The 16,283-nt window shown below is 47.6% G+C and overlaps 1 protein-coding gene across 1 annotated transcript in view; it reads right to left on the bottom strand.

Moving 5' to 3' along the window:
* The window catches only part of TEX11 (testis expressed 11), a 1,326,855-nt gene that overhangs the window by 428,825 nt on the left and 881,747 nt on the right, over window positions 1–16,283 (bottom strand). Inside the window, exon 20 of the mRNA XM_086918299.1 lies at window positions 4,007–4,060. Coding sequence (XP_086774425.1) covers window positions 4,007–4,060 — 54 coding nt within the window. The remainder of the gene's footprint in view (window positions 1–4,006; window positions 4,061–16,283) is intronic.

Below are 16,283 nucleotides of genomic sequence, written 5' to 3'. Positions count from 1 at the left end.
CACGACATGTATGTAACTGTGAACCCCGGTTAAAGTTAACTCAAGCCTCAGCATCACAAAATGGATGCTGCCACCACAGACACGAGTCTGACCCCCTGCAGCTGGGAGTCCTTCCAGCGAGGGGAGCTTGGACAAAGGGTTTCCTGTCAGGGGCGGTGCTAGCACCATCCCAGACAGGGTTTTGTGTATCCTGGGTAGGCAGGGCTTTACAGGAAGGTGACTGCAAGTGGCACCCCGGTGCTCACTACGCATCTGCCGGCTAGAACCAGTTCCAGGGGCACACCAGCCCCTGGCCTGGGGAAAGTCCGGCATGGGAGAGGGGTGTAACCACCCCCCTTCCTGGTCCCACCCCTAGGGCAGGACCTAGTCGCGTACCCACCCCTTTCTTTAGGATAAAGGCAGGAGCGGGGACCCTTCCAAATTAGATCATCTTTGAATCAAGAAACTACTTTCTACGAAAGGAACTCTCGACTTCTTCTTAAGATTTCTCCCTTGTGACTAAGGAGTAGTCACCCTGCATCCGCGGGCACCATCTAAGAACTCTGCGGTTTGCTGCACGTCCTTCCCCCGGAATCCGACTGACCAGCTCGACGAGACCCGGCTTCCCTGGCACCTCTGACCTCTACCTACCTTTACAGCTAAGCTGAGAACCGTAGGTGCGACGAGACCTCGAGGGACCGGCCATCATCAGAACTGCATGACTTCTATCCAGCACGACCGCCGAGGGATCCTCTGGTGAGTGCTTTGGGGTCCGAGAAGCCCCGACCCTGAGCAGCTCCAGCACCGAAGTCCAGCCCCCCAGCATCCACGAGATCTGCGTGGGGCCCTTCTGCTTTTTGCTGCTCACCGCGTTGTCTGGCTACTAGCCCGTTGGCTTGTGGCCTTCCCGACGACGACTGACGACGACAACACTGCTGGTCTGGTTGCTCCAGATTGGCCCTTGCTCCCTTCCGAAAGAGGAGCACCCCGGACCCTCCTGGTCCACTCCAGACGCCATTTTAAGTCCACCGCGTGGGCTTGAATTTGCCAAGACTTGTTGCCCCAATCCTGGGTCCAGAGACGTCGACAGCATCAACCATCGTGGGACAGCTCGCACCTCCATCCTGGTCGCCAACAACGTCTCCTGGTCCGTGAGACTGCAGAGCCCAGCGTCGCCCACTCACCTGGTCGAGGTGACTTCGCCCGGTGCCATCCTGGTGCCCACACAATCACTGGCTAGTGATTAAGAACTTGGTCCCCTCTGCTTTCAGGTGTCATCCATCTTCGATCCAGGCTTGGATCACTTCGAACAATCTTCACTGGTCGCCTGCCAGCAACTCTTTCTTCAGGCTCCTGGTTCGTCAACGAGGATTCCCGACTTCTTTTCAGACCTATGCAGCCCCAGCCCCTGGGCTAGGTAACTTCAGCATTTCGGTGCCCCAGCATAGCCTCACTATCTAAGGGTCCAGATCCACTGTCGTTTTCAACCTACCTTATCGGGTTCGCCCGAGAACACTAACTTTGCTTTTACTAGCCTCCATAGACTTTGTCCCGCATCCCGCGTGAGAGTGCACACTCTGCACCCGAGTCCCCTAGGCCTCCTACTAGTAATCTGAAGGTTCAGTAATGTAGTCCTAGCGATTCTAAAGCCTATTAGTCCAGTACTTACCTGCTAGTAATTTTGCATTCCACTTTCATAGTATATGGTTTTTCGTGCCCCTCGGGCATTTGTGTAAATTGTGCAACTTAAAGTATTTTCGTAAGAGTTTTGTTGTGTGCTTAGTACCCTGTCCTCATAAAGAGTACAGGGCTGTTGTGATCTAAATAAATACACTGTTTATTTTCATAACACTTGTGTGGTGTCCTTTCACTTGGTGTTCAAGGGGTATATGTGATGGTATAACAGCTGGCTTAACACGCCCTCTAGAGTCTAGCCTAAAGACTGCTCTTGTCCATGCTACTAGGATAGCTGGTCTATCGGTTTACTTACAACCAATCATCAATAAGGGTTGTTTGGACTGATACATAGTGATCACTAGAATAGTGAGCACTGCATATCAGGCCAACTTCTCACAGGCGCCACCTTTCTCCGCCGACATGCCGCCATTGGAGGTGGGGGTGCCTCGGGGCTCTATCTTGAGCCCCACCCTTTTTAATATCTACATGGCCCCTGTGGCGGCAGTGGCGGAGTCGTTCGGTGCCCAGATCGTATCCTACGCTGATGACACCCAGCTCCTTTTCACCTGCACTAAGGGCTCTGACTTTGATGGTATGCGGATCAGGGAATGTCTTGGAGCGGTCTTTGACTGGTTTAAACAGCACAGTCTGAAATGTAATTCCGATAAATCGGAATTGCTTTTCTTTGGCTGCTCTCCTGATCCGATATGGAAGGCCTGGTGGCCTCCTGACATGTACCCTCCGGCAGATGCCTCTTCCAAGGCGAAGAATCTTGGCTTCCAGATTGATGATGGCCTTTCCTTTGGGCCTCAGATTCGCGAGCTCACAGGGAAATGGTTTGGCATTTTAAAAAAACTAAGGAAATTCCTTCCGATCTTGTCCCAGGAGCACAGAAAGACCACAGTACAGGCTTTGATAGGCTCCCGCCTAGATTATGCGAATGTGCTCTATGTGGGATTGCCAAAATTTCTTCTTGTGCGCCTTCAGCTAGTGCAGAACTCCGCTGCAAGGGCCATTTTCGGCCTTCATCGAAGAGCGAGTGCATCGGAACTGCTTAAAAGGCTTCACTGGCTCCCTGTCGCGAGACGGATTACTTTTAAGGCGCTGACTCTCGCCTTTAAGGCACTTCATCTTGCAGGGGCTAGATACATCAGAAGGCGTCTTGCCTTTTATCGGCCCTCCAGAACTCTGAGATCGGCTTCTTTGGCCATGGCTTCTGTTCCTCCCATCAAACGGGCTAGAATTGGAGGCCGCTCTTTTCGATACTTGGCAAATTGATGCTGGAACTCCTTGCCCGTCTCCCTTAGGAAAATCAGCAATCTACTGGTTTTCAGGAAGGAACTGAAGACATGGCTTTTTACCCTGTAGCATCGACAGAACCCCCACGTTCTATGACCTACTGCCAAACCATCACCTGGTAGTCATACTGACCAACTATACCCAGAGGGACAGTGGTTAAAGGATACCGACAGAACCGGAACACACATAAGGTTAGCTCTCATAAGGAAGAAAGAGAGAGGGAGAGGGGAAGAGAGAGAGAGAGGGAAAGAGAGAGAGAGAGTGGAGGGAGAGAGAGCGAGAGAGAGAGAGAGAGAGCCGATGTTATCCTTAGCGATTTCCTTGTTTTACGAATGCTCTTGGTGATTTATACAGTGTCTGTATATGGTTATATATGCATATTCTGCCTGTATATGTAAGCGATTTACTGTGTTTGCCGTATAGTCTGTTCTGCTATGGTTCACATCGGCTCCGTTGGTACCTAGTGTGCGGGTTTCTGTATTCTGTATTTGTCTTGGGCATGCTCTTATATCTAAGTTAAGGAATCTGCGGCTAGATGTCTCTATCAGATATATTTGACATACGTCTGGACACCACCCAACATAGGTACAACCAAACAGATACTTTAGTCATTTTAAGAGCAGCACATATTTCCCTCTTTTAATCCTGCTGGCATATCCTAAGTATTTGCTCATTACAACTCTGTCTGTGTACTAGAACAAGGCTATCTCCATAGGAACATAGTCTTAAACCCCTGCCTTCATGCCCTAGTAGAGGGTCCAAAAACCCTGGACGGTCTTCAGGAGACACCCTTTACTTAGCATGCTCTACTACCACTAACTAGCACACCTCGTAGTCGCAAGAATACCATGTGAGAGGTGCAAGCATGGTTAAATAATTCAACACTGTTTGAAGGGTTAGTCGAACTTTTAATAACTTCTAAACTGCTTTCCAAAGAGTTTCCCAGAGGGTGCCTTACCTGATGTCATATAAATATTTATAGAGGACCCTCAAACTCACTTGCCTACCTCGAAAACAGCATGAAATATACTGTCAATATATTATATCTTACCTCTTTTCTTCAGGTTCTGACCCAACTTTGGAAAGCACCAGACGAATCAAACATCTATGAGAAAAATATTCAAATCAGGAGTTGGTTTCACACCATCCACCTAACAGAAACTTATTTTGAAGCACTGGACATTTTCCTAAGTTCATTTCAACCAGTTACCATAGGGGCGGGTATGGGTTTTTGGTTTGTTATTGCTTAGCAAAATAGAAAACAGCTTAGCCAACAAAAACAAATAGACACAGTAGGCTTTAGCTTTTTCTAGGCTGCATATAAAATACTGTCCGGATGCAGGTTAGCCAAACTCAGGGGTAATGTGGTCTCTTGAGCAAATTTTGTAATCCAAGGAAAGACACCTTATCTCCCTCTCTTCCACTTACTTTATCTGGCAAAATGGGAGCCCCTGCAGGCAATTTAGGTCACTGTGCAAGATATATAAGAAAAGATAATCACTCACCGTTTTGCAGGGAATAATTAGCACCCACTAAGAATAATTCCACACCATGGTTGCTCTTAGCACACACCATGGCATCAGAGGAGATCATAAGATAGCATTTTAAGGCAACTGGATAAAAAAAGACTACTGTCATCTGCGAGACTTCATCACCATATAGAGATTCTGTGGCCAATTTAAGTGTTTTACAGAATCTACATGTGTATGAATCTTCTAATTCACATAGAGGAGGACTGCAGGCAACACGAGATGCTGATGACATACACAGGTAAATAACTGTTTTATTTCACCAACATGGGATCCTTTGCAAAGTTTAGAGAAGGAAAGTATCTGCTGTTTATACTGAAGATATACACCCCACTTTAGCACTAATGTCAAATGGTGTTTCTGAATCTATAGCAACATTTATTGCAACACAGAATCCATTGCGCTATAAACGACTTTAGGTATATCCACAACTGAGAAGAGGAGGTCCACTGAACTCTGGCGTGGTGATCACCCACTTAAAATTGGGTTCCTGCTAGGCTAACTCAGAGATCATGGGTAATGCCATAAAAGCAAAGCCAGATTTGTTTCCTCACCACACGTACGCTTACTTGTGTAGTTGTATATGCAGGGTCGAAGGGCACCTGATATGCGGCAGGGCAAAAGCGGCCTCACTAGTAATTTGCTCCCAAGCTCTCAGTGACCAGGCCTTCAATGTTATGTGCATTAACATATTGCAGGAGCATAGGCTATAAAAGAGGCAGCAGGGCCTGGGCAAACATCTATTCTGGAGCTGCTGCGAACATCATCTCAAGGAGGATCCACGGCTTCATGGCGACCACCAGAATCCCTCTTGTCCGTTCCTCCATATCTTGTTGAGGGCTATCTGAATGACTGGGAAACAGGAGTGACTGGAGCCATGGGGTCACAAAGCCATCTATTCCCAATCCCAATACGATGGCAAAAATACACTGGAATGGATGGTGAACAAATAAGGTAAGTCTGCTCTACATATCTCTCTACCGCTACTGTTTGCTCATCCCAGCCAAGTCAAAGTGTCCAATAGCGGGGTTCTACTAAAATGGAAATTGCGATCTTTTCCTTCCACTTGCCTTCTGTGGCTGACTATCTGTATCCCATGTGGGCAACATCATCTCTGGGGCATGCTGGAGTGCCTCCAACCATCGTGGCGGACAAGAGAAGGGCCCTGTGTGCCACTGCATATGGGAAGGAGTAGAGGAGAGGGAAAAGAATCCATGGGCACTACTGAGCTGAGCCTCAGATGTGATTTACACATGCATTCAATGTGGATTTAGATCATAAAACTGGTAGAATTGAGGCAGCAGAGCAATCAGTGAAGGGGAAATTGAGGGGCCGGGCAAATAGAGTGCTGCAGATTTGACACAAATCAGTACCTGGGCCTGTCACCGCTTCAACAATAGAAGGGTCAGTAGTAGGAGACAAAGCTACTTTAGAAGATGTTGTAGAGTTAAAAACCTTTGCAATTGGGAGCCTTATGCTGAACAATCTGAGGAGGAGCTTCCAAGTCAGAGCACAGGACTTGCTGTCACATGTGACAGAATCGATTACTGGTGCAATAGACAAGATGCTGAAGACCTTGATAAAATCTGGTGAAGGGACTGGCCAGTGGTCCATACACAAGCCTATAGATTACCCTTGAGAATGAAGGGTGGGTGCTCTGCTGCCGGAAGAACTGTAGTGGTGATGTTGGACTTAGCTAACAGCCGCAAGTGTGCTGCAAGCAGCAGTATTCCAAAAATAGTGGTGTACAAGGACAGTCTCCTTCTCAATTTTTCTGTGTTGGTATCTCAACACACTGGGCAAGAGCATAGAACTGATGCCAATGGCAAAGGGACTTTGTGCTTGTTGCACGAGTTACTTACCTTCGGTAACGATATATCTGTAAGAAACAGTAGTTAGTGTTAGATTCCTCACCTTAGAATATCTCTAGGCGTCAGACTGGATCCGGAAAGTTTTGCGTAGCAGTACCCCTGCGCGTCGGTAGGCGTCGTCTGAGGCTCCGCTTCCATCCTCGGCATAGTGATCGCCGGGATGACGTCGTCGGAGTACTTAGACGTTGCCCTCGCGCGCTGACGTCAGTTCTTGTACATAGCTTTCAACGCCAGGAATGCAGAGCCATGCCAGAGACCGACACTGGTGCCATAAAACTAGGGCCCTCAAAGGGAAATACCTTAACCCTAGATATCGGTTTGCAGAACGAGGAGGATGGATGGGGCGGTAAGGAAACTAACACTAACTACTGTTTCTTATTGTTACCGAAGGTAAGTAACTCATGAATCTGAAAGAAACAGCTTAGTGTTAGATTCCTTACCTTAGAATAGATACCCCAGCAATACCAACCCCGGTGGTGGGTCTGCAAACCAAGATCACACCAGAGAGTCCTGGAGAACGGAACGGCTGAAAAAGCCTTCTCTCCGGACTTGGCTGTCCAGGCAGTAGTGTCTCGCCAACGTGTGCAGCGAGGCCCACGTAGCTGCCTGACAGATGACGTGCAAGGGGCTCCCCGACCCAGGGCAGTAGTAGCCACCGTGGCCCGAGTGGAATGGGCTCTGAGCCCAACAGGAGGTTCCTTTTTCGCCAAGGATTAACAGGCCTTGATGCACAATACAACCCATCGAGAGATGGTTCGTTTGTGCACCGCCCGTCCCTTCTTAGCACCCACGTAACCAACAAAGAGCTGGTCATCCACCCGGAACTGGCGTGTGCGGTCTAGATAGAAGGAGAGCGCACGTTTTGGGTCCAGACGGTGGAGTCTCTCTTCCTGTTTCGAGGGATGCGGAGGCGGAAAGAAGGTAGGCATGGTGATGGACTGCCAAATATGAAAGGCTGTAACCACCTTGGACAGGAAAGAAAGACGAGTCCTCAAGACAACCTTGTCCGAATGGACAGAGAGGAAAGGAGGCTTAGAAGATAGAGCCTGGAGGTCAGTCACTCTCCTGGCAGAGGTGATGGCAATCAGGAATGCAGTCTTAAGAGTCAGAAGACGAAGAGGACAATTGTGAAGTGGCTCGAAAGGAGCGCACATCAAATAGGTTAGAACAAGGTTCAAGTCCCACTGAGGCATCACAAAAGGAACAGGAGGAAAGATGTGTGTGTGATGCCTTTCAAGAATCTATTTACAACAGGGAACTTGAAAAGAGAAGGCTGATCAGGAAGCCTCAAGAAGGCTGAAATGGCAGAAAGGTAGCCTTTGATAGTGCTCAGAGCAGAGGCCTGCTGGGCAAGAGAAAGAAGAAAGAGGAGAACCTCTGAAAGGGGGCAGAGAGTGGATCCACAGCCTTTGCTGTGCACCATGCCACAAATTTGTTCCACCTGCAGGCATATACCGATTTTGTGGAGGGATGCCTGGCTGCCAGAATCACGTCACAGACTTCAGGAGGCAAGTCAAATGGCCTCAACTGTCACCGCTCAATCTCCACGCATGGAGGTGGAGACTGGACAGGTTCGGGTGGAGGACCGTCCCCTGCCGCTGGAACAGAAGGTCCTCCCGAAGAGGCAGATGAATCGGGGGATAGACTGACATGCTGAGTAGCTCAGGATACCAATATCTTCGTGCCCAGTCCAGAGCCACAAGGATCACTTGGGCCCGGTCGTGCCTGATCTTCTTCAGCACTCTGGGCAGAAATTGTATAGGCGGAAAGGCGTACAACAGACCGCAGATCCACTCGCGACAAAAATCGTCTCCGAGCGAGTGCCGCCTTGGAAATTCCAATGAGCAGAACTGATGACATTGCGCGTTCTCTTCTGTGGCGAATAGATCTAAACAAGGCTCTCCCCACTGCTGAAAGAGGCCTTGCGCCACGTCCGAGTTCAGGCGCCATTCGTGATCCATCATGCACCGACGGTTGAGTTCATCCGCCCTGGCTTTCAGTGAACCTGCCAGGTGTTGAACCACCAGGGTGACGCCCTGGTGTTCCAGCCATTGCCAGAGGCGCAGAGCCTCCTGACAAAGGGTACACGACCCCATCACGCCCTGTTTGTTGCAGTACCACATGGCGGTGGTGTTGTCTGTGAACACTTGCACTACACTGCCCCGGACAGAGGGGAGGAAAGCTTTCAGTGCAAGCCGGATTGCCCGGTGCTCCAGAAGGTTGATGTGGAACCGGGACTATGCCAGAGACCAGAGGCCTCTGATCTCCATCTCTCCCATGTGGCCCCCCCATCCCAGGAGGGATGCATCCGTCACAACTACATGCTCCGGTTGGGGTAAGGAGAGGGATCTGCTGCTGACCCAATCGCGGTCCATGAGCCACCACTGCAACTGTCTCGCAGTGCCCTCCAAGATCAGGATGTGGTCGGACAGGTTGCCCTGATGCTGTGCCCACTGAAACTTCCGGTCCCACTGCAGAGCCCGCATTCGCCACCTGGCGTGATGCACCAGTAGGATGCAGGAGGCCATCAGCCCCAGGAGCCGCAGCGTCAACCTGACCAAGACTCGGGATAAAGGCTGAAAGATCGGAATCAGAGCCTGAATATCCCAAACCCGCCATTCGGAAGGATAAACCCGTAACTGCGCCGAGTCCAGACCCGCTCCGATTAGGAGGAGCTTCTGAAAGGGGAACAGGTGTGACTTTGGCACATTGATGGAGAACCCCAGCAGGTGCAGGAGGTCGGCCGTAGTCTGGAGGTGGCTGACGACTGTCTGGGGCGAGCCCGCCTTCAACAACCAATCATCGAGATAGGGGAAAACTGACACCCCTGATCTGCGCAAATGAGCTGTGACCACCGCCATCACTTTCGTGAACACCCGAGGGGCGCTGGTAAGGCCAAAGGGGAGCACGGTAAATTGAAAGTGCTTGTGGCCTACCGTGAACCGTAGGTAACGCCGGTGGGCCGGCAGGACTGAGATATGGAAATATGCGTCCTGCAAGTCCAACGCTACCATCCAGTCTCCAGGTTCCAGAGCAACCAGGACCTGAGCTAAAGTCAGCATCTTGAACTTCTCCTTCTGGAGGAAGCCATTGACGCTCTGTGAGGTTCCGTGACGGTTCCGTGACGATTTGAACCTGTGTTTTCAAGTTTGTCGGAAATACACAATATTGGTATCAGTGAACCGCAAATGATCCATTTAGCATATCCTGGTGTTTTCGCTACGCTACGAGCAAGAGCACTCCTTTTATAAACACATTTCTGATCTACCCACGGCATCCATCTTAGATCATGGCCGCCATTTTGTGTTTCTTGCCCTCACATACGCAATAACCTCTGATCACTTCATTTCGATTAAGGACACGTAGCCTTAGCCGGAGATTCACCTCTTTCATGACACGTGCACCTTAAACCAGATCACGCTGTAGCTGCATGACTCGACAAAGGCTGCCTCCTCTGCCCGAGGCCAGTCCTGCTAAACTGGTCTTCGTGTCCATTGTCCTGATCACGATTAGGCGGCCGAAGCCGGTAGCCTTGCCCATTTACAACCCACAAACATCCCTTATCCTGCTTTTCTATCTTCTGCACCTGGCTCTGCTCCTTTCCTTCTGGGCCTTTATTAGGGGGAGGTAACGAAATTTACGATGAGGCGGTCCGGGTCTTGAATGAAAAGTTGACATGAGATTATGATGGAAAAGTGGGAACCCCTCGTTCGTAATGTTTTGACATCAGATATTGTCGACGATTCCTGTGTACACCAAATATTTATTGTTCATGACACAAAGGTTTGGGAATGTACTAACATGTGAAGAATTCGCCTAAAGGCCAAAATTTAGTATATAAGGAGCAACCCTCTTTGTACAAATCGAACAGGCTCCTAGATTCTGCCCGTGTGTAGTATCTGTGACTTCTGTGTCCCTGCAGTAATAAACCTTTGGTCTTTGACGCCACCATCGAGAAGCCCGTGTTTCTGTTCATTTGTGCACCAAGGCAGGTGGAACTCCGGGGTCTTTGGGTGTTGTTCCCTGACACCTCTGGACGGAACCAAAAAGTCCAGAACTCCAATTGGCGCCCAACGTGGGGCGACGTCATTCGGTACCGGTCCAAAAGCCTGAAGAGTTCGAGAAGCTTCGTGTGAAGATTCCCGAGGGAGGCGCCCCACTTCATCGATCCCGGCATATCGCAAAAGTGGCCCGAAGTTCTCTTCCACGAGGGTTCCCGTTCAAGACGGCTGCAGTGGGCCGTTGCCTTGACCGTCGCCCTGTCTTGGACCCGAGGTGCAGTCCTTAGTACGGCGAAACGTGACGGGTTTCTCCTTGGTGACGTCTTCAGTGACTCAGTTAAGTATTTAGTGATAGCTAGCTGGTTACTTTGTGAGGATTGTTAAAATCCTTGTTTGGTTTGGTTTGGTTTGGTTCTTAGTAGGATTATCACCGGTTGTTCTGGTTACGATAATCTATTTGGTTTAGTTTGGGTATCGATACAACAGTTCGTTTTGGTAGGCCTAAATTCTTGGTTTAAGTGCACATATCTGTTTTGTGTTTTGTTTGTTTTGTGTTCCGGACTGAAAATGGTAAGTCGGAAAATGTTGTCTTGCTTTGGTTGCAACCGTGACTCACGATTGGAGGACTCCTGTCTGGTTCCTCCGATTGGGACTCCCCTATATGATTTATATTGTAAATTTGGTGTGGGTCCTATATCTTATAATGAGGTATGGGTCCGTTACACTGCGAAGGATGGTGTCCTTAGTTGGCCACTGCATGGTAGTTTTGAACCCGAGATTCTCGACAACTTAGAAGCGAAATTGTTTAGGAAGAAAGCCCGGCCGGCAATGTTTGATTCTTTCCGTTACTGGCGAAAAGAATACAAACAGAGAGAAATGAAAAGGTTGAAGAAAGAACAGAAAGAACAAGAAGAGTTGACTCTAGAGCAAGCGGCTAAGCAGTTGCAGGCTAACGAGTGTGAGAAAGCCATAGATGTGGCCATTAGAGAGCATAATTTAGCGATTGACAAGTGCTATCCTGCCTTGCCATCGAAAATGGCTAAGATACTGGAGGATTCCGAAAACGATCCTCTGTTGTCTTATCTGTTACGGTCACCTCCACCGTATGCACAAGGTGCTACGGCTCCACTTGTCCCGAATGTTCAATTGCCGGTTGCTGGACAACCTGGTGTTCTTGCTCCTGTCCCTCCGAATCAACTTCCTTTATCTGTGTCACTTGCACCTACTGTTCCACAAACTATTTTTCTCGATACTCCTACTGTTCCATTATCTATTCCTACCTCTACTGCGTTCTCTACGTCTGCGAGTGTGTTAACTCCACTTTCTGTTCGTCGAAGAATCACTGATTCTGTTACTAATATGCTGTCTCCTTTATATAAAACTTTAATTAAGACTCCTACTCCTGACTCTGTTCAGAGACGTAATCAGCTTCCAAGTACTGAGGAACGGGGAATTTTAGATTCCACGGCTCTCAGATGGATTTCGAAGAGTAGAAGATATAGTACGAGAGATGTGCTAGATACATTTATGCAGTGGAAGGAACCAACGCAACGGTATGTCTTTGATGAGATGTGCTCGTTGTTACGTGAAGAAATAGAAGAAGATGATGTTGAATCAGATTTGGAAGATTTAATTAAAGTTCAGAAAGAGTTTGCTGCAGGAATGATAGTGGGTGATAATATAAAAGAAGCGATGGAACTTATTTTAAGTTTTAGGAATGATCCATCTCTTCGTTCGCCGAGAGATTTAGAAAGAGGAAAAACGAAGCTAAGTCGCCAATATCCTATGAGGGAGGTTCCTCCAATTTGGCGCGAAGCAGTGGCAGCTGATAATAATGCTGGTATTGCAGCTGTTCCAGCACAGTTCCAAAGAGTGTGGATACACATTCCATGGAAGCGAGCTGAAGTGCTAGCGGTGAAACAGGCCTTGCCAGATCCACGTAAGAATCCTGCTGGATATTACAAGGAATTAACACAGACAGTTGAGGCCTGTATAATGAACTTAGCGGACATTGATATGTTATTTGGCAATGTAGTTCCACAACCAATTTGGGCTAAAATTCGTAGAGAGGATCATCAAGCTGCCTTAGGTGGTGATTGGGCAGCTATCACTGCAGCAGATGGTCAGCAAATAGGTGGTGCAAAACCCGAACCCCTAATTGCTAATCTTCCAGGTAGAATAATTGATCTAATGAAGACTCTAATGCCAGCATTACGTGTTAATTGGGACAAGTTGTCAGCATGCAGGCAGAAGAAAGACGAAAGTGTCTCCGACTTCTTCACGAGGTTTGAAGAAACTTTTGTAGATCATAGTGGTCAGGACATGAGCACAGAAGGAGGACAAAGACTGTTTGTCGATAAATTTGTGCATCATTTGTTACCTGAATTATGCAATAAACTAAAAGACTCAGAAAGTGCGTGGGCTGTATCCACAACTGCGCAAATACTTGCGACTGCACAGTACTACGAAAATAGGGATAAAGAAGAAAAGGAGAAATCAGAGAAGAAAACGAAAGATTTAAAAACTAAAGTTCTCTTGCAACAGGCGTATCCGCCTCGCACGAATCAATCTAATACGCAGCAAGGTTCGTACCAAAGGACAGATTATAGTACATCAAGGCCTCAATATCAATGGAATCAGTGCGCGTATTGTAAGAAAGAGGGTCACTATAAAAATGAATGTCCGATCTTAGCGCAAAATAATGCAGCAGCAGCTCAGAGAGGTCGTGGTGGTTTTGTGCAGAATTCTAGAGGTCGAGGACGAGGTGCTATGCCTCCACAAACGAATGATCGTCCCTCCAATCACTTTGATCAACGAAATGGACAATCTACTCAGCAAAATAGATCTCAACAATATCTTGTTGAGGACTATTGTGAAATAGATGAGGGTTTTCAGCAAAATGGGTACTAGGACAGCCATGGACAAAGAGAGGGAGTAGTATCAGTTCCAGTGGATCAGAGTGGGCCTTATGTCGCAGTAGCAACATCAGGTGTAGTCGAACCGTTTCTGTTGGATACTGGTGCCGCAAAAAGTTCTATCATTCATGCGAAACTCCCTGGCGCACCTTTGTCCGGCTCAACAAATGTTTCCGTAGGTTTTTCAGGCGCCCCTGTTTACAACCCGATATCTGGTCCTTTGTCTATTTCTGTTGGACCGTGCCAATTAAAAGCACCCCTGATTTTAACGACAGGTTGTAATGAAAATCTGCTTGGTTTAGATTTGTTAAAACGACTATATGCGACATTGTACTGTTCTCCAGAAGGAGTACAACTCACATTGGGTAAAAATATCACCTCTCCGATGTACTTGTCAATGGATGCACTCCCGCCAGAGCTACGCTCACTCTCTGATTCTCTTTGGGCGACTGGTCCTAATGATGTAGGTCTCTTAGAAATTCCACCGTATGTGGTAACCTTGAAAGCAAATGTAAAATTTCCAAGAATTCCCCAATATAAAATATCTAGTGAAGGAGAACGTGCACTTTTATTGATTGTGCAAGATTTGATTAAGAAAGATGTGATTGAAGAAACTAGAGGAAATGTCTGTAACAGCCCTGTACTACCGATTTTGAAAAGAACTGATCCTACAAAACCTCCAGTGTACAGGTTTGTCATAGACCTTAGAGAAGTTAATAACATTGTGGTTCCGCAGTTTCCTGTGGTTCCGGACATTACTGCCTTGCTAACATTGATTCCTGCTACAGCCACATGGTTCTCAGTTATCGACTTAAAGAATGCCTTTTTCAGCATTCCGATAGCCGAAGAAAGTAGAGATATTTTCGGCTTCTGTTTAGGAGGTCGAAGTTTCAGATTTAAACGAGCTCCACAAGGCTATTGTGAAAGTCCATCTATTTATAGTCAAGCATTAAAAAGCCAGTTAGATTCTTTTGTCCTTCCTCCAGGTTCTGCCCTAGTACAGTACGTAGACGATCTTCTAGTGGCTGCCGATGACAAGGAAACTTGCAAAGCAGCTACAATTTCCTTATTGCATCATTTGTCTAAACTAAATCACAAGGTGTCTCCTTCCAAAATGCAATATTGTTGCCAAGAAGTGACCTACCTAGGTCATCTCTTGTCAAAGGAGGGAAGGAAGTTGACCCCAGAAAGAATAAAAGCAATTACACAGATGAGTGTTCCACGCACACAGAGAGAAGTACGTGCCTTTCTAGGTATTACCTCTTACTGTAGGCAGTGGATCCCAAATTTTTCTCTTTTAGCGAAACCATTGGTAGCCTTGACTGGGAAAAATGTTCCGAGTTCGGTGCCATGGTCTGATGAATGTCAAGAGAGTTTTACTGAATTACGAAAAGCATTGTGTTCAGCTCCTGTATTGGGTACACCTGATTACAGTAAGCCATTCACGCTCTACGTTCACGAGAGAGACGGTTGCGCGTTGAGTGTTCTGACACAGAAGTTTGGTGATAAACAACGCCCTTGTGCGTATTTCTCATCAACATTAGATCCGGTAGCCAGAGCGTTGCCTAGCTGTTTGAGAGCTACAGCGGCAGCTGCTGCTTCCATTCGACAATCTGCTGGTTTGGTGATGAACAACATGCTAGTGGTCATGGTTCCTCATGCAGTGGATACACTCATGAACCGAACGAAGACACAACACCTTACCAGTGCGAGACTATCTGGTTACGAGCTGACATTACTAGCGAGTCATATTCAGATCAAAAGATGTAATGTATTGAATCCAGCAACACTGTTGCCGACTGATCAAGAGTTGAGTGATTCCGAGCCACATGATTGCTGTTTTAAAACGGAGGAAGAGACAAAAGGACGTATCGACTTGAAGGATACTCCGTTATCCGATCCGAATGGTACGCTGTATGTGGACGGGTCATGTTTTAAATTGGAGAATGGTGATGTGACTGCTGCTTACGCAGTAACTACCTTGAAGACGATTGTGGAGACTGCAAGAGTGAGTCAGAATTCTGCCCAAGCTGCAGAATTAATAGCTCTAACGAGAGCGTGTGTTTTAGCTGAGGGAAAGAGAGTGAATGTGTTTACAGACAGTCAGTACGCATTTGGCGTGGCCCATAGTTTTGGCCGGTTGTGGAGAGAAAGAGGTTTCATTACGTCCCATGGGACCAAGATCCAACATGGTCAGCAAGTTAACGACTTGTTGGAATCTCTAACCTTGCCGACTGAAGTTGCGATTGTAAAGTGCAGTGCTCATAAAGCAATCACGGATGATGTTGGTCGTGGGAATGCTTTTGCTGATGAAATTGCTAAACAGACAGCTAGAGACACGATGAGCAGAATGTATGTTGCTACGTCTGCAAGATGGATTGCTGAGTCTGGAATGTGCGAGGATACTATGGAAAGTGTGAAAGAGATTCAGAAAGAAGCAACTGAGGAAGAGAAACGTGTATGGAGAGAAAGTACGGGCAAGTTGGACTCGAATGGATGTTGGATTGATTTGACAGAACAGCAGCGTTGGATGTTGCCTGATGCGTATGTGCTTGCAGTAGTGACGATGGCGCATGGAGTAGCGCATATAAGTTCTAAAGGAATCTGTAAGATGTTGGCTCCGGTCTGGAAAAATGAGGGAATCAGTAAATGTGCAGAGAGAGTGGTGAAAAATTGCATGGTGTGCTTGATGCATAATCCTGGCAAGGGAACTCCAACTCCAGCTGGTCATTTCGCTCCTCCTTCCTGCCCTTTTGAAGTGATTCAGTTAGACTTTATTCACATGGACCGCTGTAATAATTTAAAATATGTCCTGGTGGTGGTTTGTGCTTTTTCCAGGTGGATAGAAGCATACCCACTAAAGGACAACACTGCCCTATCAACTGCCAAAATTCTTCTCAAAGAATATTTCCCTAGATACGGAATGCCACGGATTGTATGGTCAGATAACGGAAGTGAGTTTATAGGGAAAGTTATGCAGAGTGTGTGTGCCGGCCTAGGGCTGAAACAGAA

The sequence above is a fragment of the Lissotriton vulgaris genome, chromosome 4_1 (genome assembly GCF_964263255.1).
Source record: "Lissotriton vulgaris chromosome 4_1, aLisVul1.2, whole genome shotgun sequence".
Classification (NCBI taxonomy): domain Eukaryota; kingdom Metazoa; phylum Chordata; class Amphibia; order Caudata; family Salamandridae; genus Lissotriton; species Lissotriton vulgaris.
This window is presented reverse-complemented; position numbering and strand designations above follow the sequence as displayed.